The sequence below is a fragment of the Molossus molossus genome, unplaced genomic scaffold (assembly GCF_014108415.1).
Source record: "Molossus molossus isolate mMolMol1 unplaced genomic scaffold, mMolMol1.p scaffold_m16_p_11, whole genome shotgun sequence".
Classification (NCBI taxonomy): domain Eukaryota; kingdom Metazoa; phylum Chordata; class Mammalia; order Chiroptera; family Molossidae; genus Molossus; species Molossus molossus.
In genome coordinates, this window is record NW_023425346.1 from 86,957,505 (window position 1) to 86,983,535 (window position 26,031).

The 26,031-nt window shown below is 36.0% G+C and overlaps 1 protein-coding gene across 1 annotated transcript in view; it reads left to right on the forward strand.

Moving 5' to 3' along the window:
- Positions 1-26,031, forward strand: part of SPAG16 (sperm associated antigen 16) — a 694,984-nt gene that overhangs the window by 29,468 nt on the left and 639,485 nt on the right. The window contains exons 6-9 of the mRNA XM_036254344.1: positions 6,223-6,330; positions 8,844-8,961; positions 16,519-16,588; positions 24,335-24,444. Coding sequence (XP_036110237.1) covers positions 6,223-6,330; positions 8,844-8,961; positions 16,519-16,588; positions 24,335-24,444 — 406 coding nt within the window. The remainder of the gene's footprint in view (positions 1-6,222; positions 6,331-8,843; positions 8,962-16,518; positions 16,589-24,334; positions 24,445-26,031) is intronic.

Here is a 26,031-nt window from a genome sequence, read left to right on the forward strand (position 1 = left end):
TCTAGATCAAAGGGTAAACGTATGTTTAACTGTATAGAAAACTGCCGGTCATTCTTCAACATGCAAGTTTGGCCATTTTGCATTCTCAATAGCAATGTATGAGAGGCCCAGTCTCTTAACATTGTCTCCACATCAAATGTTGTTAGTCTTTTTAACTGTAGTGGTTATGTAGTGGCAGCTTGTTTAAATATTCATTTTCCTGATAACTAATTATATTGAACACATTTTTTTTTTATCCTCACTCGAGGACACTTTTCAATATTTTGTTCAGATAGAGTGGGAGGGAGAGAGAGAAACATCGACGTGAAAGGGACACATTGAGTGGCTGCCACCCACATGACCCAACCAGGGCCGGGGACAAACTGCAACCAAGGGACGCGCCCCTAGCGGGAACTGAACCCGGGTCTCTCTGGACCGCAGGTCCAGACTCTAACCGCTGAGCCATATTGGCCAGGGCTTGAACACATTTTTGAGTGCTTAATGGCTGTTCATTTATCCTGCTTTTGTGTAAATCTTTGGCCCATTTTTGGATTGTTTCTTTTTGTTGAGTTATAAGAGTTCTTTATATATTCTGGATACAAATTCTTTTTCAGAATATTATACTTTCTCCCAGTTCATGGCTTGACTCCTCAACTTTTTAATGGTGTTTTTGGATGAGGAGAAATTTTAAATTTGATAAAGTCGAACATCTTTTTTATAGTATTGGTTTTGATATTTTGTCTGAGATACCATTGCCTATTTCTAGGTTACAAAGATATTCTTTTACATTTTCTTCTAAAACCTTTAAAGATTAAAATATTTATTTCAGCTGATGAACTCTCTGTAGCTTTTGTGTATGGTGTCAGGTAGGATACAGAGGTTAATTTTTATGGGAATATTCAGTTGTTTCAGCATGATTCTTAAAATGGTTTTTCATTCTTCAATGAAAATTTTTGGCATTTTTGTTGAAAATCAATTGATGCTGTAGTTGTGAGTATATTTCCAGTTCTATTCTGTTCCATTCATCTGTTTGTGTATCCTCCTGCAAATACCATATTATTGATTGCTATTACTTTAACTTCTTTTTAAAAAACAATAAAACAATAACATTTTGGGGGTAACATTGGTTAATGACTTTATATAAGTTCCAAAAGCACAATTCTAAAATACATCATGTATATATTGAGTTGTGTGCTCACTGCTCAAAATGTAGTCTCCCTCCATCACCATGGTTTTGAGCCCTTTACCCTCCCTCCACCTTTCAGTTTTGAAGTCAAATGGTATTAGTCCTTTAGCTTTGTTTTTTTGTAAAGAACGTTTGGTGATTATAGATTCTTTGTATTTCCTTATAAGTTTTAGAGTCACTTTGTGAATTTCTATAGGAAGATAGGTGTGGAATTAGCGTTGGAATTTAGTTGAATCTATAACTTAATTTGAGAAGAGAGAGAACAAAGATTTACATATACATACATTTTTGGTGGGTGAAGGATTGATTTATTCATAAGTTTTAGTCTTCTATTTAAATATTTCTCTATACTTTCTTTTTAATACTGTATGTTTATGAAAGAGCTTGAAATGTATGCCAGTTACATCTGATTATTTAATGTGTGTTTTGTTTTCGCATTGTGAGCTCCATGTAATGGGGACTGTGTGTTGTGTTCATCATGTCCCTGTGTGTTGTGTTCATCATGTCCCTGTGTCTTGTGTTCATCATGTCCCTGTGTGTTGTGTTCATCATGTCCCTGTGTCTTGTGTTCATCATGTCCCTGTGTGTTGTGTTCATCATGTCCCTGTGTGTTGTGTTCATCATGTCCCTGTGTCTTGTGTTCATCATGTCCCTGTGTGTTGTGTTCATCATGTCCCTGTGTGTTGTGTTCATCATGTCCCTGTGTCTTGTGTTCATCATGTCCCTGTGTGTTGTGTTCATCATGTCCCTGTGTGTTGTGTTCATCATGTCCCTGTGTCTTGTGTTCATCATGTCCCTGTCTATCGCTGTTCCTGGCAAATAGGTGGGGCATAAATGAACGTGTGCTTTTAACACTGTGGCTCTTTATTTAAGCTTTTAATTATTTTTAGAGTATTTAATTGATGACTTTTGCCCTTTCATGGAATTCCTTTGTAGTGGGTGTCATTTTCCTTTCATGATGGGAATTTAAACAACTTTCCATAAAGCTAAGTGTTGCCCTATTTAGAGTACGATCTTTCTTTGTTGGGTTATTATGTTCAGAGAATACAATGCAGACCAGAAAAGTGTTGTTGAGAGGCTTGAAGAATTGGCAGAAAATAATACTGACTAGGATTATTAAGTAAAAGATAAAAACGTACCATTTAAAAAATAATGAAATAGTTTCTTTTACCTTCTCCTAGCAAAAATAAACATAAAAAAATTATAATTAAATTGCAATTAATTTTGAGGAAAAATTAAGCACTTTACTAAGGGGCCCTAATTTCACTTACAAAATTCACTTCCATAAAAAAGTCAAAGAGTACCCAGCATTTCCAAAGGCTCATTTAATATAATGACTCAGTAAAAAACAATGTGGAAGTAAAGATAACAATGAAGCCCATAACATTTTATGCTTTTGTGTTTAGGTAATTGCTTGTTAAATTAAGGAAGTATTTTTTCTGGACATGGGTATACCCCTTTCATTTTTGGTTAAGCATATAATGAAAGTTTTCCTCTAATCTGGTTCAATTCCATTTTGTCTATTCAAAAATTATTTCAATATTAATTTTAGTTCATTTATAACCAATAATTCATTTATAACCAATTTAAGACATTTAGAGAATTGGTAATCATATACTATTATCAGGAAATGCATTGATTTAAGTTTGCAAATGTAAAAGGATTTGACAATGCTTGCTTGCTTTGATTAGTGCAGGTAAACAAGAAAATGCTTATATGCTTTCTTTTCCCAAATTATTATAACAAAATAACCCAATAAACCTATTATTAAGTATTTACTCCAAAATATGTAGTTGAAACTACTCAGCTAATAAAATTATTTTCCTGGGGAATTCACTTAAAATAATTTTTTAGAGAGCACACTATTAAATCGCATTCATAGGTGGAAATGTGGAATTTTGGGGACAGTGTTTTTATAGTGTGACAAAAATATAAGTATCTTAATATTTTATACATTAACTGTAGATTTGGCTATGCTGGTTTCCTGAAATGGGGACATTAGATAGTCATTCTGCCATCTGCTTAACAGAAGAAGCATGTAAAAGATGTAAAAGTATGTTCTTTATGATATACAAATCTAAATAGAATGTTTCACTGAATAACACTTCCTTCATTATACTTGAAATAGAATCTCTATTTGCTTTCTGTCTTAATAAAAGTTTATTTTTAACACAAACATGCTCTGCTATTATAATGAGAAATACTACATAGGTTAAAATATTAATTGCTTATGAATATTTTAAACTGTATTTTTTAGTACTACTTTTATTTTCCTTTTATTAAGCAGATGGGCAGTAGGAAGGTCATAATAGGAGAAACATCACCATGAAATGAATTTAAATTGTTTTACTGAGTAGACTTCATTTGTGCAAACAGAAAGCAGGTCCCAGAAAACCAATTTAATGGTCAGAAAAACTTTAAGGTCTAATACTTCAATCAATTCCTATGCTTTCCTTTCTTGGATGAGTACAAATAGGCTTCTAATGTATATTTAAAGGGTGGGTTGATGCAATGCTTCATATTTGTGGTTCAGCTCAAGAAACTTTGCAGCATTATTTTTCTACATACAAGGTGGGGCAAAAGTGGCTTTGCAGTTGTGAGTATGCGAAACACAGTTTATTCTCTTTTTTTTTTCACTTTTTTCCCCCTCCATTCTTTATTCAGATAGAGCGGGAGGGAGAGAGAGGAAGACACACAGAGAGAAACATCGACACGAAAGGGACACATCGAGTGGCTGCCACCCGCATGACCAACCAGGGCCAGGGACAAACTGCAACCGAGGTACCTGCCCTTAGTGGGAACCGAACCCGGGTTTCTCTGGATCACAGGCCGACACTCTAACCACTGAGCCAAACTGGCCAGGGCCACAGTTTATTCTTGTATTATTATTTATTAATTATTCTGTTATTTTCTATACGAACAACTGCAAACCTACTTTTGCCCCACCCTGTATTTTTTTAACCTATTATGGCTTTATATTTTAGATAAGACAAATAAAACATAAATTCATTTATATAATTTATCAAGTTGTTGAAAGTAAGGTAGTCTCAGTAGATGTAAAATTGATGTTCATAAAAGTTTAAAATCTTTATAAAGATAGTTTTCCTAATGATCATGAATTTTGATATTTTGGGTCCAGTAGAGGATATTACCTATTGGTATGATCCCTGTTTTAGGTCGATAAATCTAGTTGTTAGAGGGCTTGAATGTGTCTTTTCTACTATACGAAATAGTAATAGTAATATGATGATGATGATGACTACAGTAACATTCACTGAGTATTTTCTATGTGACAGACAGTGTACAGTCGTCCCTCACCGCTCTGCGCTTCGACTTTCACGAGAGTGAAGCCGGGCAAGTGGAAGCGTGTAGCGGGGGGGACGACTGCGTGGAAGTAAAGAACCTACTTGGCGGAAATGCATTGATCTGGTAGAGTCTGGAACTGGTTAACCACGATAAATGAAGGCCTACTGTATAAGCCACTTTACACGTTATCTTCTAATCAAAATGAATGAGAATTCAGATGTTGTTGTCTTGTATTTGCACAACTAAATGTCAAGCTAGCCATTTGCTTTTTCCAATCTCTCTACTTCAACTCTCCCCTTCTCTTCATGCACTAATCATTAGTCACATGGTGATGGTGAGGGGTTCTCTCTCTTTTGGTCCATCTTTATTCACACACAGAATGTTAAAACCTGGAAAGAATACATTATTTGTTCATATAATAATCGGCGTATTGCTCAGATGATTTTTCAAGACTGAATATTTTAATGAATATTTTGTTTTACTTTCAAGATGTTGGCATTGAAATCAAATTGAGGTGAGATGGTGGAAGTAGACCATGAGTACTGTTTATTTACATGTAATAAACACTACAACCGTGGTAGTAAAAAAAGAATCATACAGGTCATTCTCCCTAAAAAGAGGAGGGTAGGGGAGGAAAAAAGAAGGAAACTTGGAAGAATAAACAGGCCATTTTCAGCATAAGCCACAGCTAGGACTTGCTCTTGCAGCAAGAAATCTCACTGATCATAATGTGCTCCATCGGGAGCCTGAAAACCTAACCTCTTCCCACTTCTTTGGGAGCATCCCAGTTACTGCTCCTACGTGATGACTCTGACATGGCTCCTAAAGCAGAAACCTATTTGCGTGCATTCATTTTATTTTAAGCTGAGTTTTGAAATACTGTGATACAGAGAAGCCGATTTATTCCATTCCGATCATCTTGTGAGATGTCAGCACTCTAATTCAGTTTATCTATTTCCAGAACGTGAGAGTTTCAATGCAGTAGCACTTTGTCATTTAACTAAGACTGTTAGATGACTGCTTTTTCATTTTAAATTATATTTTACATTTTTATATTGAAAGTACCATATTATGGGGGTGGGTGAAATATTTTCATTAATTTTTCACATACAGCCTGGGCTTAAAATGAATATTTCTCTTTATGCCAGGGATTTGCAGAAGATATGACTAGTTGAAGAACACTTTTGTATTACAGCACTGAATTTGAAGTCATTCCTCATCCAACCACCAATTATTTTAGTAATATGATCTGCAGGTGGTGTGTATTTCTCATATGCAATACCAGAATAAAATTTTTGGTTTTCAGAACTTACCTGCTTTCTTTTCCACAGTTATCAGAACCAAGAAACTCAGTGCATTCTCTTTTAACTATGTGTTCAAGCAAGTTCAGAATTGCATTTTGTAGTCTTTTTCTTGTAATTATTTTGAATTATTCTATTTCATATCTATTTCAGTTTTTGTAAACAAATTCTTTTTGGAAGTAGATGAATTACAAGTTACTTTGGCAGCATACCTTTCATTTTTCTTTACTTAAATAATGTGATGAATGCTGTTTTTGAAAGGACAGGTTTCGGCCCATTCATCCCCCATCTCGATATATATTATGTTGCTTGGGGTCCTTCAATGAGAACTATAATGGAATCTTTGTTTTTCAGTTTTCTTTTGAATTGCTCAATAGTGGATTTTAACTGATAACTAACTTTTAAAGAGCGGAATTAGCAAAGATGTTTAAAGTTATTATTATTTTTCAGCAAGGCTAAAGAAAGTTTGTTGAAAATTCAGAAAGAACGTGATTTTCATCGAATGCACCACAGGCGGATAGTCCAAGAAAAAAACAAATTAATTAATGACTTCAAAGGGTAAGCTGCTAATATTTGTTGGCATAATTACTAAAGAGTTATTTAATTAGTGTGGAGCGACTTGGTTATGGCAGAAGTTTTCAGGTAGGTTATTTATTCAACATTTCCTGAGCATATACTGTGTGCCAAACACAGCACTATGCATCTGACGTCCAAAGGTGACTGAGTTCAGCCGCTGGCTGTCCGTTCGCTGCTGTCTGCCAGGGAGCTCGGGCACTGCGGCTTTGCTGAGGGCTGGCTGTCATTTCTTCTGTTTCTAAGAGGTACGCCAGGAGTGAGTTCCTCTCGTTTGTTGGAGTTTTTTGCTCTGGTACTTGTAAAATTCAGTGTCTTAAGAAAGTGGTCAGGGTCAATGAATTATTGTGTATCTATTCCTGGTTTATAGCCCTTTTCATCAAGTACCTAAGTTCAGTCTTTGGGGTACTCTTCTGGTCCCTGTTGGTACGTGCTTATTAATTCTTGGAGCAGTTTGGATGTATAGTATCTTTCTAGTCGGACCATTAGCTGGCAGTCAGGAGAGGAGGAAGCAGATAGAAGTGACTTCAGGAGGACATCTTTTACCCTGTGGTGGAGAGATCTCTGAAGCATCATTTTCTAAAGAAAGAGGGCCACTTCTGCAAACCCACAGGTCCAGAGGAGTGGGGCAATAGAACTAACATCCTTAGGGCATCCTGAGGACCAGAGAAAAAGAGAGAATTTTATATTGATAAAAGAAATCAATTCCTCAGGAAGACATAGCATGTATGAATCTAATGTAAGCGTTTCAAAATATATGGAGCAAAATCTGATAAAATAGAAAGGAAATATGAATATTTCCACATTTGCAGTAGGAGATTTTACCCCCTTTAGCAATTTGCAGAAAAATAGGCAACATTCCTCTAAGTCTATAGAACAAGATAAATTAATTGAGCCTAATTGACCTTTCTTGAAATCTACTTTGGATTTTTCAAGTGCACATGGAATGTTCATCAAAATAGGTCATATGCTGAGCCTTAAAATAAGTCTGTCTATTAATTTCAAAGAGTTGATGTCATGCAAAGTATGTATGTTCTCTGATTAAACCAAATTAAGTTAAAAATTGATGACACAAAGTTCTGTGGAAAATTCCTAGTTACATACCTGGAAATTAAATAGTACTCTTCTGAATAACACAAGTCAACAAAGAAAATGAGAAAATATTTTGAACTGGCTGATTTAAAATGCAGCATTTCAAAGGTGTGGAATGAAGCCAAAGCAATGTTTAAAATAAAATTGATAGCTTTAAATTCTTATATTAGAAAATAAGAAAATATTAAACCAGTGATCTAATCTTGCACCTTAGAAGCTCCAAAAACCAAATTAAATATGAAGAAAGAAAAAGAAATGAAACAATAAAAATAAGACTTGTAACCAATAAACTAGCAAAGGGACAAACATAAGAAAAAATCAACAAACTCATATATTGGTTGTTTTATAAATATAATAAAACTGACAAAAATTGATAATAGAATTATAATAGAATTGAGAAATTCTAGGTAGAATAATACTTACCAAATGTTGGTAAGTTGGAGTATAAATTAAAACCCATCAATTCATCTATGTATTTTTTCCTAAGAAATGAAGATCTATAACCAAAACATAGCTTACGTGACTGGTATGAATGGTCATAGCAACTTTATTCATAATAGCCTCGAACTGATAACAACTTCATCAGCAGAATATTGCACAAACACATTTTGGATTATACATACAAGGAAATACTAAAGGTAAAAAAACAATGAATTATTGATATAGACAACAACATGAAAGAACCTGAAAAATTATGCTGACTGAAAGAAGCCAGTTTCAAAAGAGAACATAGTCTATGATTCCAAATATATGAAGTTCTAGAATCTCCTGAGATGTTGAAAATGCTCTGTCTTTTACTAACAATGTGGAGTACCCGGGCATGCATATTTATGAAAATTCTAAACTGTAACATTTAAGGTCTGTATATTTTACTCCATGTTAATTACACTTCAACATAAAAGTAAAAAAGTTTTGAAAACATTTTCAAGTACAACAGATTCTTAGAGGTGTTTATAACATAAGTTAAATCAATTATTCTACGAGATATCAAAATATTTTTATACTTGTTTCTTAATATGAGGTTATCAAACTTATTTTCAAGACCATTTTAAAGTTTACTTTCATGTGGATGACACTTTCTGTTTAGTCATCTGTTGTTTGTAACCTTTGTCTTTTTGAAAATTGTTTCTGAATTAGTGAAAGGAACACACCATTTCTCTCTCTCGGTGAACAGCAATGCTCTTCTGAATGCATGTTTGAATTCAGAGAAATGTTACTTTCCACACCCACCCAGGTTGCAGGGAGGTCGTATGCCATATAATACTTCTTGCACTTCTTGGTTCTGTTGTGTTGACCTTTATGTGGTTATTCATTTTTTTAACCAATGCCAAAATATTGTTTAGATGTTAAATGGAAATCACTGATTTAGCTGAATTACCCTTTAAGATGCCCTTTATTTTTCACAGGTTGAAGTTACATTATGCATCTTATGAACCAACTATAAGGGTTTTACTTGAAAAACACCACACTTTACTGAGGCAGAAAATGCTCACCTCCTTGGAAAGAGACCGAGCAGTTGAGCAGGTAAAAAGACTATCACAGGTAACTCGAAGGGATTTTCACCGTTTATTTTTTGTAACAAAATTAGAAGTCTTGCTTTTGTTTCTGAGACAGATTTTAAAAGTTTCCACCAACTGTCATGTGGTAAAAATGATTCATTTGGAAACATTAGACAAAGTATTTTATCTGTTTGAAACCTGTTAAGATTTGTAATAGGTAAAATATTGTTGAATTAAAACAAAATTTTATAGGAAATTATTGAAATATAGATGAAGAAAAAAACTCAGACTTTGTGGTCACAGAAACTTGAGTTTAAATGCCAGTTTTGACAGCTATAAACATGGATCTTAGTTAAACACATTGAACTCAGATTTCTCATATATAAAGTGTAGCCACAACGCCTACCTTTTAATATTGCTTTGAAAATTGCTTGTGATATTGAATAAAATTTTCCTGCAATTTACTCCTAAGTAAGTATTGGCACAACTAGTGATTGACTCAATTTTTCATTATTTTTGTTATTGACACCCTTTTCCATTCTTCCCATACTCTTAGGCTTAGGGCAGAATTGAGAATCTCTTACAGTTTTCAAGAAACATAAAACAGAAGTATTATGGGCCACATTAAAAATATGTAGCAGTTTATTTGAAAATATAAAACGGAATCTATGCTTAACATTTTTTAGTGCTTTCTGGAAATACCCATTTTTAGCCAAACTTTCAGTATCTGCAAAAACTTACACAATGGTTAAACTCTTTCTTTGAATTATTTGATCAAGACATGCTTTAATCAAGTGAATTTTGCCTTTTCTTGAGGCAATTTTTGGCTGCTAAAATGCAAAACATCACTTGTGATTCTTTGTGTTTGAATTTTAATTTTGTATTCTTGAATGTTTGAATTGCATTATTAGTAATATTGCATAAAATGTGTTTAATACTAACTTAAAAATTTTTATGGCAGCCCTGGCCAGTTTGGCTCAGCGGTTAGTGCGTCGGCCTGCGGTACAGAGAGACCCGGGTTCGGTTCCCGCTAGGGGCACGTGCCTCCGTTGCAGTTTGTCCCTGGCCCTGGTTGGTCGTGCGGGTGGCGACCACTCGATGTGTCCCTTCACATCGATGTTTCTCTCTCTCTCTCTCTTCCTCTCTCTCCCTTCCGCTCTGTCTGAACAAAAAATGCAAAAATGTCCTCGGGTGAGGATAAAAAAAAAAAAAAAAATTTTATGGCATTTTATGTCACATCTTCAGAAATTCATCTCCTTTCTACTTCCCCCTCCCCTCCCCCTCCCCCTTCCCCTCCCCCTCCTCCTCCTTCTCCTTCTCCTCCTTCTTCATTTAATCCTTACCAGAGGTATTTTTTTGTTTATCTTCAGATAGAGTGGGAGGGAGAGAGGGGGAGAGAAAGGGAGAGAGAGAGAAACAGATGTGAGAGAGACAAATCGACTGGTTGCTTCCCGAATGACCCTGACCAGGGCCCTGGACAAACTGCAACTGAGGTAGTACGTGCCCTTGGCTGGAATTGAACCCTTGACTCGTTGGTCTGCAGGCCGACGCTCTATCTCTGAGCCAAAATGGCCAGGGCTCCTTTCTCCTTTTTATGAAACCTGCTTCCAGCCTTCTAGTAGGAGCCACAGCTCTGCATCTGGGTTCAGGTAGTTCCTTCTTCTTATCTTGCCGTGGGACCAACTTAGACCTTGCTACCCATCTTATTCTTCCTTTCTCCCCTGTCTTACCTTCTCCAAGGAGGAAGCCATCAGTGACCCGGTGGCTCATTCCCAAGGGACCACGTATGTTTTGGCATGGCTGGCAGACCGCTCAGACTGAGTTTCACCATTCAGGGATATCAGGGCCCCTCAGGCATCCATGCTGGCGAGTGCCCACACTCCCCTCCGGGCTGTTGATTTCTCCCTCTGCAGCCTGGCCAGGTCGGATCTGTCACTCCTGTTGTGTGTGACTAGAGCCAAGTGGTCTTCCTGGAAGGGCCATCAGTTCTCTTATGTCTGATGTGAGGGGTGTTTCTCTGGGTCGGTCAAAGGCATGTTGAGAACACATTTAAGCCACACACAGGCTCTGGGTTTCACGTTGCTCCTCGTTGGTTTGGGAGTGGGACGTGTGAGCTCCAGCGTGCTGCCAAGTAGCCACATGAACATGCAGGTCGTTTTACATGCATGTCTGTTTTCTCACCTGTTAGATAAAACAACTTGCCCTATAGTTGATATTTATCTGAAATGGAAACGTGTCTAAAAAAGTAACACTGCTCTCTGTGTGGGGCAGGGTTGAATTTTACACACTACCGTTCAGATGTACAAAGACTTTTATCTTTATTATCTGCAGCTTCTTTTCCCCTTGAACCCCTACTCCTGCTGAAGGCAAAGGAAAACAACCTGCTATTAAAGACTATTCAGATCTTTCTGGGTTACAACAGCTTCTGAGTTTAACAGGATGTTATATTAACTGACTGTTTAGCTAAAACATAACTTGTCAGTGCTAATTTTCTGTTTTCATATGGGGCACCCTCTTCTCCACGTTCTTTCCCCGATGATTCCTAGCACAAGGGGTGCTTCGGTGTCCGCGTGGCCCGCACTGCACGCTGCCCTCCTGGCCTTCACTTTCTTTCTTGTGAGGTGCCACTGGTTTGGCCATATCCCTGGCTTGAGGTACAAGGTTCTGAGTGATTCTCTTGAGTGAGCCTTACATGCCTTGCTGAATGCAAAGCCGCTCTGCTGCAGCATCTGTGAGATCCTTGTACCTGTGGCCTCATTTTCCTGACTGTCCTTCTTTTGCTGGTTCAGTGCTTCAAATGTTAACATTTTTTTATGTGCCCTATTGAGACTTGGTGAGACTTCTGATTTCCTTATACTGCAAATACAAGCCATGGGCAATTTAGAGACTACTTAGCATCTATCTACATAGACACACCTCCTTTAGTCAATTTTCAAATACTGCCTGGAGGGTATTATGTTTTTCCTAGCGCAGTGCAAAATAGGAAAGTCTCTTTAATGGGATGTCAGTGTCCTAGACAATTCCATGAAAAACTAGGAGAATGTGTAGTCTATGCTTGGGAGTGTCCCTGGACTGTCTGGCTTTATGTGCCCTTTGCTTCCAGCTGGCCTCATTTAGATGTTTAGCTTGAGAGGTGATTTAGGGTACTCATATCTGACCTCTTGCTTTTTCTCCCTCTCAGGCACAGAACCCTGTATACTTCTTTGTTCCATTGGATTGGATATATTTCTGTCCTCTTTCACGTTATCAGTCATTCTGCATCCCCACTTGTCCCAGTTAGTTTTAATTTACACCAGTTATCACAGGGCAGTAATTAATATCTTTTATTTTCATTCTAAAATTCTAATTAGGAAGATCCTACTGAGGAAATTCTAAAGAGTTTATTTTTTGTTAGGATTTAGAAATAACTTTCCTCTCTTTATTGATTCTGCTCTTCAAAAACAGTCGATTCACTACAATTTGAAAGTCAGGTTTGAGTAGGAGATGCCGTTTCCGCCACCATGGGTTTTCCTGAGGCCACTGCTGATTCTAGGCACTCGGGTGCTCTTCTTGATCCTTTTCACGGCTTCCAGTGGGCACTGGGCAGAGCAGCTGCATCCTCAGGACGCATTCAGCATTGTACAGTTCCCTCACATCACCAGACCTTGTTCATTTTCCAAATGGGTACATGACTGATGGGGCCTATGAAATATGGTCAGGATCCTAGTTACGAGAAAGGCTGATACATATAGTGAAAGATGGAAGAGTCACAGTTCACTAAATACAGGGTTCTGAGTGGCCAAAATGACTTAGATATTTCTTACACCAATCTACCCCTAGCATCAGTGAGCACATTCTCAAAATTGGGACAGAGAATATGGCCTCAGGCCTATCAGGTCTGCCTGTGGAGAACAAGCCGAGGTTATCATCAATGGGCTGAACCTTCGGGGGAACCCTTCATACAAAGGATGATTTATTACCAACCCAGTCTTTTTCCTCCCTTCCTTCCTTCCTTCCTTCCTTTCTTCCTTCCTTCCTTCCTTCCTTCCTTCCTTCCTTCCTTCCTTCCTTCCTTCCTTCCTTCCTTCCTTCCTTCCTTCCTTCTTTCTTTTTTACTGTTGAGGCATTTTTATCAGGTGTTCAGGTATACCTTGGGTATGTAGCCATGGATTAGCCTTTTAACTCGAATCTAGTAGTGTGTCATGAAGCTGTGGAATGAATTGATTGTGAAAACATATTGCAATATAAGTGAAGCTATATTCAAATATATTTGAAAAGTTCCTCTATGATCCAACATGGAAGATACCAATTTTTATGCTTCTTTCTTTATTATGTCTCAGTGTTTTGATGTAGATATGCACTGAGAATTTCCTTCTAACCAAACTTTTATGATGTGAACTTAGAACAGGACGGAGTATATTGTGTTTTCTATCTGGATTCCTAATCATTGCTTCCTTAAAAACTTTATTTTAATGAACATTAAGCTCATTATTTTTTTCTTTAAATGTATAGAACTCTCAAATACCTTGCATGGAGAAGGCTTAGAATGTAAACTTTAAAAATGATGTTTATTTTGTATATGAAAGAGTGAAAGTATACTGTGAAATGACGAATATCTAATATGTGCTTTCAGATTATTTTGTTAGATAATAAACAGTGTAACAACTTTTTAGTTTATTTAAATCTTTAAATAAATCTGTAATTTAATTAAGTTGGACAGATGTCCAGAATTCTGAATTAGAGCCCTATCTTTGAAGAAAGATAAAATGTAGTTTATTTGTTTAAGCATACAAGTTTAATAAATTGTATTTTATCTTTTTTTTTTTTTTTGATCACAAGGGCTCTAATTAAGGAGATATTCTAAACTAAATATATATATTCTTAGGTATGTCTGCTGAAAAAAATCTAGATGTAATTATACTCCAGTAATAATGAGTAAACCCTATGCTCAGGTGTTGGTTTCTCGTACTGTTCTTCAATAAAAGAAAATAGGGCTTCTCGTAGAAGTGGCTGGTTGTGGGCTGGGCAGGGAAATACCAAATGTGTCCAGAGCATTTGGAGTATCTTATTGTGCCAGGAAGTTAGGAAGTGTTCAAAATGGAAGAAAAGGAAGAAAGGAAGCAAACAAAAAAGGTGAAAGGAAGAAGGAAGGAAGGAAGGAAGGAAGGAAGGAAGGAAGGAAGGAAGGAAGGAAGGAAGGAAGGAAAGAAGGAAAGAAGGAAAGAAGGAAAGAGGGAAGGAAATACCCAACAAAAAGTGGGGTATGTCAAGGGGTTTGTTGTGGGCAACTACAGAGGTCGATGGACCACCAACCAAATTTGCTTTGGATGTTGAGCCTGATGATGCCATGCGCACACCAAGAGGGTATGAAGAGAATACGCTCATTACCTACATACTTGCATTTTCTGGGGAGAACAGCACCTGCCTACCTTGCAGGTTTGAAATGGTTGAAAGAGCAAGGAAAGGGGACTAGCTCGGGGTTTTATTGTGGTTAGAATCAGGGGCCTGGGTGAGAGTTCTCAGGTACAATTAGGGGCTTGCATGGTTTGAATCTTCTGCCAGTGCTGAAGGAGGGATCCCCCAGGTTTTCTTATCTGCTTGCCCAGATGTGGGGCCCAATAGTTAAAAACTATTAGCCATAAAACACCAAAAAATGGAGTCCGATTCATTATAGAAATCAGTCTGAAAGAATTCACGGTGGTCAAATTTGGAGCAATTTGAGCAAGAAAAACAATAATGTCGTTTTGGATTATAACTAAAAGTATAAAATAAATGTTTATAATAATATAATGATCTAAATAAATGGGAGATGAAAGAATAAAATGGAGAAGAAAAGTATCTCCTCCAAGAAGAATTCCGGATGACATCTGTAGATAATCTTTCTCTCAAGGAGGTGGAGCTTAACCCCTAAGCTGTTAAGTGTTGGCTACACTTGCTGACTTGCTTCTAGAAGTTCATTGAAAACAGGGAAAAAAACAAGTTTACATTGGAGAAAGCTGGCAAATGCTGCTTCAGGAAGGTGACCAAGGTTACTGTCAACGTGTTTAATCATGTTGATGGCATGTACCCTTGATGTGATATGCTGATAGTGGAATGTCTCCTCTGTGGTGTTTCTCCCCAAACTCATCACTCCAGTCTAACCATGAGGAAACATCAGACAAACCCAAATTTATGGACATTTTGTGAAATAGTTCTCAGCCAGTGTTCCTCAAGACACAATGACCAAATGTAAGGTCGTATTGTGGATAGGTTCCTGGAAAGGATGAAGGATATTAAGAAAACATTAATGAAATTAGAATAAAATATGGACTTCTCTTAATAATAATGTAACAAATATTAGTTCATTACTTGTGACAAGTACCACAGTAATGTATGACACGAGCAAGGGAAACGGTGCAAGTGTACAGGGACTCTGTACCATATTTGCAGCTTTTATGTCAAGTTTACACTATTTTAAATAAGAGGTGCATTTAAACATTTATATAATGCCTTTGGCATCCAAGAATAATATAAAAATTTTACTCCCTTTTTACTCAGGCATTTCATGAGCAGTAATCTAATGTTACAATTTATTATCTGCTATTTTCTATTAATAAAGAAATATAGCTACTCAGTAGAAGTAGAGAAATGTGTATATTTGTACATATTAAACAGATGGTATTTTGTGATGGCATAATCTTATACAATGAGGGATGTGATACCTTTTTAAGGCTGAAATTTAATTTAAGTATATTGTTCAGGAAATACAGGGAAATGGTGTGCCACCGAAGTAACAAATGTTCTTAATTACAATATATGTTTAATAAAACAAGGAGTCTCTGTGGGTGGAAAATGAGCTAAGAGTTTTAGGAATAACAATAGTTTCTTCATATTTCACTTCCCAACTAATACCTACCTCATCTTTTAAGGACATAAAGATGAGTTAAGTTGTTGTGAAGCAATTTCAACAGAAGAGAAACTTCTCTCAAAGTACAGATCTGAATATTATTATTATTCAGAGTGTGCAGTGAGTGTTCATGGTTCAGGAAACTATGCTGTAAAATGCTTGCTTCAGTCCTGGCCAGGTGCTCCGTTGGTTAGAACGTTGTCCTGGATTGATTCCAGATCAGGGCAGAAACCTAGGTTATGGGTTCGATTCCTGGTCAGGGCATGTATGGGAGGCAACCAATTGATGTTTCTCTCTCTCTGCTCCTTTCTCTTTCTCTAAAAATTCAATAAAAACATATCCTTGGATTAGGATTAAAAATAAATTAATGTTTCAAATGATTACCCATAATAGGTACTTAATAATTGCCTGTGGAATTCAATTTAAACCTAATACTATGTTTTTCTTTTGTTGCCATTTATGTTTAATAATTTGAAATACACAGGACTTAATTCAAGAGATATTAATTTTTTACCCTGGCTGGTCTGGCTCAGAGGTTGGAGTATCGGCCTGTGGACCAGAGAGTCCTGGGTTTGGTTCCCGCTAGGGGCACATACCAAAAAAAAAGAGAGATATTAATTTTTTAAATATTTTGCAATTAATACTTAAACATTACAGTTTTAAACTTTTTTGAGTCACTTAGTTTATAACCCCATCTCTTTGGATTTTACTTTTTAGATTTCTGGACTTCGAACAACAATAAGGAATGTGGAACCAGGGCAAAGTTACCAAGCTTCTAAAATTGGAGGTAAAAGTACAGTACGGCAAAACTAATTTAATACTCGTCGGTGATTTCACAACCTTATCAGAGCTCAAAATTCTAGTGATATTTAAACGTGAATAAATGGTGTGGTAACTGTTTTATAAATTAACATTTTAATGAAAAGATCAAGGGGAAGTATGGATGATATACTCTATAGGCTAATTTTAGAGAAAAATATGAGTAAACCATAATGGGTGGATTTCTGGGCGTAATAGAGTGTCTGGTACCAGACTAATCTTTTCCCCATAAATAACTCTAAAGTTAGACTATATATATGAGGCAGTACTTGTAAACATTGGAAAACAGCACCGTCACGGAAGGCAAGAGAAAGAAGGAAAATTGATAAGTGGAGCTCCAGCATCACCACGACTGTGTCTGGGGAATTTTCCCCACTAAACTCCGTGGAGATGGAGGTCAAGGCGAGCGTGGCCATCCTGCACGAACTGAAGGCGGGCTGCGGAAGCTCTAGGGTGCCCTGGAAAGGGCACCGGATCGGAGATACTGCCGTGAGCGGTGGCCCAGCTTGTGAAGGAGTTTACTACGAATCCTTAACTGATGGCTGGACCATACGTGCAGGACTTGCTGAGACTCAGTCAGAGAGAAGATTCTGTAGGAGTCAGAGGAGACCAGAGACTCCAGAGGTCAAGCAGGGATGGCAGAGTTGGAGTTCTAGCCGTGCCTGGATGGAGAGATCCCTTTAACACCCTGGTAACATCATACTGACATCCAGTATCCTGTATCCACCCTATTAAACCCAAAACAAAGCTACACAAAACTCCTAGACGAAATAGAGTTGACAGTTTGAATCTTGCCAAGTTAGAGGACCTTGAGAAATATTTCCATGGATCCACCAGGCAGGGTATAAAAGTTAAGCTTCAAGATTCAAGGGGACCAAAAACACTGTGTGCTAGAACAAAAATCAGTACCCTTCAGAGGAAGACAGTTGTCCAGATTCTTTATAATCTCTCACCTATATTTCTCGGTAGATAATTATCGTTTTCTAGATATGTTATAGAAACTTGAAAATATGAGCAACAATCAAGACAAAAAGCAGTAACTGGAAACCTACACTGGTACGGCTATGTGTTAGATTTATCAAATACAAGTATTAAAGAGGCTATTTTGAATATGATCAAGGATTTACAGGAAAATCTGACATCAATAAGTGAAGAGATAGGGAATCTTGGCAGATAAATGGACCCCCCCCCAAAAAAGGAAATAGAAATTCTAATACTGAAAAATACAGCTACAATAAAATTGAATACTTCTAAACAGATTGCAGATTACAGAAATGTCAGTTTATTTTAAGAGATCAGTAAAAATAATCAGTTCTAAAGAAGAAATAAAAATTTAAAGAAAATCTGTTTACTTAACATTTATGTAATTAGAGTCCAAAGGAGAAAAGCATGGGAATGAAGCATAAAAATATTTAAGCAAAAGATGACCTAAAGTTTTCCAAGCTTGATGTAAAATATAAATTTACCTATCAAAAACAAAAAGCGTCTAAGTATAAACACAAAGAAAATCATGCCTGGATACATCATATTCAAATTGTTGGAAAGTTAAATGAAAAAAATCATGAAAGCCGCGAGAAAGAAAAGCCGTATCACATAATGGGGAACAACAATATAAATAAAGGCTCATTACAAAGAGACATGGTGGAAGCTAGGAGGAACAATGACATGACATCTTTAAAATGTGGAAAAATTTTAATTCGGAATTTTATATGCAATAAACATATTCTTCAAATATTAGGGTGAAAAGCAGGCATTTTAACATAATGAAAGCGAGAGAGATTGTTGCACACCATTCTGAAGTACAGCAAATACTGAAGGATTTTCTTTGGGTGAAAGAAAATGCCAGAAGGAAACTCAGATCCGGAGGACGGAATACAGAGATATAGAAGTGCCAAATTCTAGTTAATACAAAGGTTACATTTTTCTCTTCTTAATTTTTGTAAAAGAAAATTACTGGTAAAAATTAGGTAATGTTTATCAGGCATGTAAAAGAGAAAATCATTTTGGGGTAATGTTCCATATCTTGAGTTTGGTGGTGGGTATATGCCTCCTGCTTATCTTTGATAAAACTTTTCTAACTCTAAATTTTAAAAGTATGCATTTTATTGTATGTAAATTATACCTCAATGAAGTCAATTTAAAAAAGAATGATGAAAACTCTAAATAGAAAGACTTTGAAATAGTATATATTTTTTTAATAATTTATTTTTGTTACAGATATTTCTCCTTTTTCCCTCATTGACACTCTCCTCCCCATTCCGCCACCCCTTCCCCAGCTTTGTTGTCTATGTCCATTGGTTATGTGTACATGCATATAAGTTCTGTGGTTTATCTCTTTCCCCCCCAAACCCTCCTCTTCTTGGGTTTGTCAGTTGTTTATTTTCTTAATAAACAACATCCTGTTATTTCCAGGTGACTATTCATTGTGTTCTCTACTTAATTAAGACTTAAAAAATATGTAGCATTGATATATTTGAAATGTTTTTCTTAGCCTTGGTTCAGTGGTTTCTTTCCTAACATTTTATGTTAAAGAAATACCAGTTATGTTCATTGATGCCTGAAAAGGTTGCTATGAACACGGCTGTTTATTGCAGTCATATCTATAGTAACAAAACAATGCAAGCAGTCTTAACCTTTGACCACAAGTGACTGTCTAAATACAGTTGATGATACAATACTAGAAACTCTTTAAAAATCATGCATAAGAAAATGCTCATGTTTATTATGTTAATATAATGTTAAGAAATAAAAACATTTATATAGAATGAGGGCATGTCTGTTAAATATATGTGTGAAGAATGATTAGAAGATGCACAAAAATTGTGTAAACAATTTTCTGTGTATGATGTGATTATTTTCTACATATTTTGCTTACTGAATTTGAATATATATGTTTTTTAAAAAATAAAAACTAATTTTAATATATAGATAACTTTTAAGTATATAATCAGATATAAATATGAAAGGATAATATTAAATTATTATAAACTTAGGAACATGAGCTCTCCAAATGACTAAAGGTGTGAAAAATAATATAAATAGGCTTAAAGGTTGAGGAACTTTGTGCACTTGGTTGATGCTGCATCAGATACTCTCTAATGCTACATTCTACTCTTTGTGTATAAAATCTATAGTTTGTGATTTTATGTTTATCCTTGACATCTCTATTAAAATTAACTAATGAAGTTACAGATAACTTCTTTATGAAATTATCTCCTGATATTTAATATAATTAAAAAATGAACACATTGCATGTTTTTCTAAGATGACATTTATAAGTTTTTGGAAGATCAATTTGTAATTATATTTTGATCTGTGATATATTGAAGTGGCTTTTGATCAAAGGGAACACCTTTCCATCCAATGTGAAGACAAAGGTTTTTTTAGTTGAATAATTCTCATTACCTGCCTCAAATTAATTTCTTAAATCCTGTCCTGAATAATGTTTGTGCTCCTTATAAACATGCACTGTGGTTTTAGATATGGGACTTGCAGTACCTTTTCCTAAGCTTCTGGTGTCAGCATTTGACTGTGTGATCTGAGCATCTGTCACCACTCTGATTGCCTCATCAACTTGGAACCTTACTTAGCCAGCGGTTGTAATTTGAAAAGATGTTGGATTTATTGGTCAAGTCGTTGTTCCTCATGAAACCCTGCTCTCCTTCACAATAATTTTTATGTATTTCACATCCTCCCGCTTCCTTTGATTTTAGTTTATTTATTTTTTTTAATCCTCACCCAAAGATACGTTTTATGGATTTTAGAGGGACAGAAATAGAGAGGAAGAGAGAGAGAGAGAGAGAGAGAGAGAGAGAGAGAGAGAGAGAGAAAGAAACAGAACATTGAGTGGCTGTCTACCATACACACCCAATTGGGGATCAAACCTGAAACCTGGGTATCTGGGTATGTGCCCTGACTGGGAATGGAACCCATGATCTTTCATTGTATGGGAGGACATTCCAACCAACTGAGCCAGCTGGCCAGGCCTCAGTTTAATATTAAAAATATTTTATCGCCCGGCTGGTGTGGCTCAGCGGTTGAACGTCGACTCGAGCACCCAGAGTCGCCTGTTTGATTCCCAGTCAGGGCACATGCGCAGGTTGTGGGCCACATCCCCAGTGGGGGCATGCAGGAGGCAGCCTGTTGATGTTCTCTCTCATCAATGTTTCTATCTCTCTCCCTCTCCTTTCTTCTCTCTCTAAAAATCAATAAAGAAAAAAGAATTAAAAATATTTTATCAATATGTTTTCTCTCTGTTATCTGCCTATCCATTTACTTTGGGCAGTAGAAATTCTTCAGATTAAAATTGTATTCACTCTGTAATTAGGAAACAATGAATTGATTGTCATTTAAGTTGAACTTTGGGAAAAAGACAAATTCATTGTTATTTAATTTATGTTTAGGGAATAAGACAAATATTGGACTCATTTAGAGTAGAATTATCAAAGAATTTTAAGCATGCCATGATTTTGGACTAAAGTGGGGTGCCACTTTTAAAATGGTAAAATATATTTTAAAAGTTATCCATTTAATTGCTGCCACCCAGATAGAATATTATTATTATTTTAGCACTCAACTGTCTCACCTGAAAAAAAGGTTTTTAATTCTATACTTATTCTTATATGGCATGTAGAATAATAGAACGATTCCTAGGAGAAAGTGACAGCGAATTGTTATCTACTAGATATTTGAAGTGACAATTTTTTTTTTATCTTCAACCGAGGACATTTTTTTTTTCTTTTATCTTCAGATAGAGCAGGAGGGAGAGAGGGAGGAAGAGAGAGAGAAGCATCAATGTGAGAGACACACATCAACTGGCTGCCACCCACATGACCCCAACTGGGGCAGAGGACAAACTGCAACCAAGGTATATGCCTTTAGCAGGAACTGAACCCAGGACTCTCTGGTCCGCGGGCCGATACTCTAACTGCTGAGCCAAACCAGCCAGGGCAAAGTGACAGTTTTTTGTTATTTTTTGTTGTTGTTATGAGAAGTAATATGTATCATATTTACAAGAAACTACACAGAAAACACTTAAGTATTACATAGTATAAGATAAAACTTTTTTGTACAGTTTACTTAATTTCAAAGTTTATGAATATGCTGGTTTTGATTGTCATGTTTGTGTTAATTAATTTATATCACTTTGATTTTTTTTGTAAGGTTGCAATTTGAATGCAATAATGTGTATTTTCAAAGCACATTATAAAGATACATATAATTGTATTTTAATATAACTTGTGATTTATGATAGGGAATTATGAATTCAAGATTAACAACTAGAAATTGGAAATGTTTGATGAGGCTCACAACTGTGAGAGATGGCTTCAGAGCTTCACAGAGGAAATAGCTATCCTACATAGTGTAAAGTATTCCTTAAGGGTTTTTGTTTAATTAATTGCTGCTTTTTTAAAGTTCAGTATTTAGTTGCTGTGCAAAATTGCATTACTAGATGCCGTTTTGTATGTTTACATGGAGTATGTGGTCTAGTTTAGAATGAACTGCTGTCCTTTCAAATGTAGCTTCTCCTGTTTACCTCTGTTTTATTTTGAATTCCAGTTAGACCTACTCATTTTAGCTAGCAAGTGTCCTCATCTTTTAGATATTGTCTAGTTATCTTTTTGGACTAGGTTATGGATTATTTCTTCACAACCTTTTTTTCAGTAAAATAATTCTTTTTTCAGCTGCATGTAATCTACAAGGAAGTTAGGGACTAGCATATTGGAGATACTTAAGTGCTTATTTGTTACATGAATATATTCATGTATTTCTGATATTTAAGCAGGGACCTGAACATGTTCAGTTCACGCTGGTTAGGTGTGTGCATACATCAAGGAATAGTTGAATGGGTGAAATTTAGCAGTAGAGGTACAATAAATAAAATTTCTGTAAGGGAAAATGTGTGTCTTTGTTTATTTGATGTGTACTCTATTTCTCTTAAGGATTTGTACCTTTCTTAGGTGTTGATTGTGCCCCATTAATGTTTAGGGAACTGCATAGCACCACTTTAATGTCTGGGACTCTCCGTTCTCCAAACCTCTGTGTAAGGAAAAGTGATGTTTATTTGATGGAGAGTGGAGATTACATTTATTATTGCTGCAGTGAGAAATACTGAGAAATGTTATTTCTCTGGCAATTCCACATGCATTCTATTGTATCTGTTCTCATGTTTTGGCTCCAAATGTTGATTTTTTTCCCCTAAAATATTATTAAAATCTGAATTTCTGTAATTTTATTTTTCTTGTGGAGCAATTACATGGAATCACAAACCAAATTCTTTTTGTTTTTTGACATTCATTTTTTATTCTTACCATTATTTTTTGTTTCTTGCTTTTTATTTTATTTCTCTTATGAAGTGGTGCTTAGTAATGTTTTGCATACTCCCTGCGATCTGCTCCTGCTCCTAGAATTACCTGCTGAAACCCTGGGTTCCCCTTTCTTCACTGCAGTTATTTCTATGCAAGTGCTCCTCGTATATGAAAGGAATGAAAGGTAACGGCCATCACAGGGTTATTGACAGGATTTCATAAAATATTAAGTGTAAATTGTTTAGATTGGAGGCTGTTGTAGAGTTAAAGATCAGTTAGGCATAAATGGTTAATTATTATTATTCTATAATATTATCATTATTTAGGTTGTCACCCTTGGCCAGTGAAGAGAATACTTTTCCTGACTCTCAGCGAGCTGTCATTATTGCCTTTCCCCCACACTTGGGCTTCCCAGATGCTGTGAAACTTCAACTTGTAGCAACATTTGGATCTCCAAGTGTTTGAAGTGTTTCATGAACTTTCCTGTAAAACTGAGTTATATAACATTCGGTTTTTATGTTACTGTGAGAGTTCTTTTGAGGATTTTCTCTTTTGTCCGGAACAGGTAGTGAATAGGAAAAATTAATTAGATCAGGGAAGAAACAAATCGCCACCCATGTGTCCCCTGGCCTTTCTAACCCCAGAGTCTTTGAGGGCCTTGGCATCAAAACCTCCCGATATCTTTGTGTTCATTATCTTTTCTCTTTATGCACATAGAGATATAATTTAGAACATTGTTATTTCTTTTATTTATGAGTTAATGGTTATATCCTTATTATTTATTTGAAATTGGTGTGCTGTTTAGAAATACAACGGAGATTTTTGTATATTTAAACATGTATACCAATATGGGAAGATGTGAAAAGGAAAGAGATTTTCCCTGTCACTTACATTTTCTCACAGATGATACCATTAGGACTGTTCTTTATGTCCAAGCGTTAGGAGACCAATTTACAACTGCATTCGGATATTACGGCGTGTTCCTTTCTGTTTTTCTGAACATCTAGAAGCATAGAGAATGCTATTTTATTAGGACAATATTCTTTTTTCAATTTCTCATTTAGTTCCAGTTGTGAAATTTTGTTACTGCTCACCATTCCTTCCTTTGACCCCCTACGGCTTCCTTTATAAGCACAGGCGACCTCATGGTAACAGGAATTGGGACGTGATGTGATTGGAGACAGGCTCCTAAGCTCTCCCACTGTCTTGCCATTTCATTGACCTTTCAGTAACGTCAGCCTGCATTTTTGGGAAATGCATTTGAGACTTTTCTTATGACATTTTGGTATAGTTTTAATATTATTTGTTTAAAAATAAATTGATCGCGACTTTGGCTTTCATAGGTTTGGTTCTGTTTCTTATGGACAAAGAGTATAACTAGTGAGAATACATGTATTATCTTGTAGTTGTTCCTGACTGTGAAAGGGAGCGTGCCCCAGAGGATCCTGCTCAGAGAGGTCTTCGTGAAGCCAGGGAACAAAACAAAAATAAGACAAAGATGAAAGATGATACAAAGGTACGATATTTATTTTTGTTTCCATTAATTTATTTTTAAAAATGTGTTTTTATTGATTTTTCAGAGAGAGAGGGAGAGAAAAAAACATCAATGTGAGACAGAACATCATCGGCTGCCTCCTGCCGCCCCCTCCTGGAGATTGAGCCTGCCCCCCGGGCTGTGTCCTGACTGGGAATCAAAACAGGACCTCAGTCCATGGGACAACGCTCAGTCCACTGAGCCAGACTATCCAGGTTGTTTGCATTAATTTATACTTAGCTCAGATCTTCAGATCCACGGACTCCTGGGGTATCATTATTTTACTGGAAAAGGAGTTTAGAACACGTGGACTTGAGCCCCTTGGTGTAGTGACAGAAAATGGATGTCCCCACATGTTATGTAACTAGTTAATGAGGGTCACACTGCTTAGTGGCAGAGACGGCTCAGTGAATCCCTCTGCCATGTTCCCCAATTTAAGCGTGGCCACGTCTGCTCACCTGCTCACTTTTCTGCTTAAAATTTCCTCTGTCCAAAAGAAATAACTCCCAGATCATTCCTTATTTATTTTCTCATAGTATAACTTCTAACTTTTCTTAGTCTTCTTTAAAAGTAGAATGGAAAGAATTGTGTAGCATTTAAGAACCTCCTTGATTCTGAGTGCCTTTGCTTCACAGTCAGGCTGATAGTTAAAATCTTCTGTAATGATTACACAGAAATTGGTATTAAAAATACCTGGTCAGACCAAGAGATAAAAATTGAGGATGAAGGAAAATTACATAAAACCCATGAGGGGTTTTAGTTTCTTGTTATGAAAATTGAATAAAAGTCTAGCTGAGGTAATGTGTTTTTTCCTTAAAGTATTTATCTTTGAGTTCTAAAATATCTGGCATTCATTAAAAAGTGGACACATTCACAATTGTAATATTTTTAGCAGTAATTCTAAAAGAACAACCGATTTTTATGAATTCAAATAATATAATAATTTAGTTAGCTAAGATCAGTAAAACTTTTTCCCTCAATGGTATTCATTGGAATTTAGTATTTTATATAATATTTGAATAAAATACAGACTAAATGCTTTTGGGTTATACTAAGGTTTTGATAGTCTTTTGATGATTTTCAGATTGGTATTTTACTGTCACTCTTATCACTATTGGTTTATGGATTTATGGTATCACTATTAATGTATGGATTACTCTTTATTATCACTATTAGTTTGTGGATTTATGGTATCACTATTAATGTATGGATTACACTTTATTATCACTATTAGTTTGTGGATTTATGGTATCACTATTAATGTATGGATTACACTTTATTATCACTATTAGTTTGTGGATTTATGGTATCACTATTAATGTATGGATTACACTTTATTATCACTATTAGTTCGTGGATCTATGTATCACTATTAATGTATGGATGATCCTTTATTATCACTATTAGTTCATGGATCTATGGTATCACTATTAATGTATGGATGATCCTTTATTATCACTATTAGTTTGTGGATCTATGGTGTCTGTGGTAGATCCGCTCTCCTTGCCAGCCAGCTTCCCCCTCTGCCAGCATCTTCCAGTCGACCGACCTCCCTTTTTGCCACCGCTC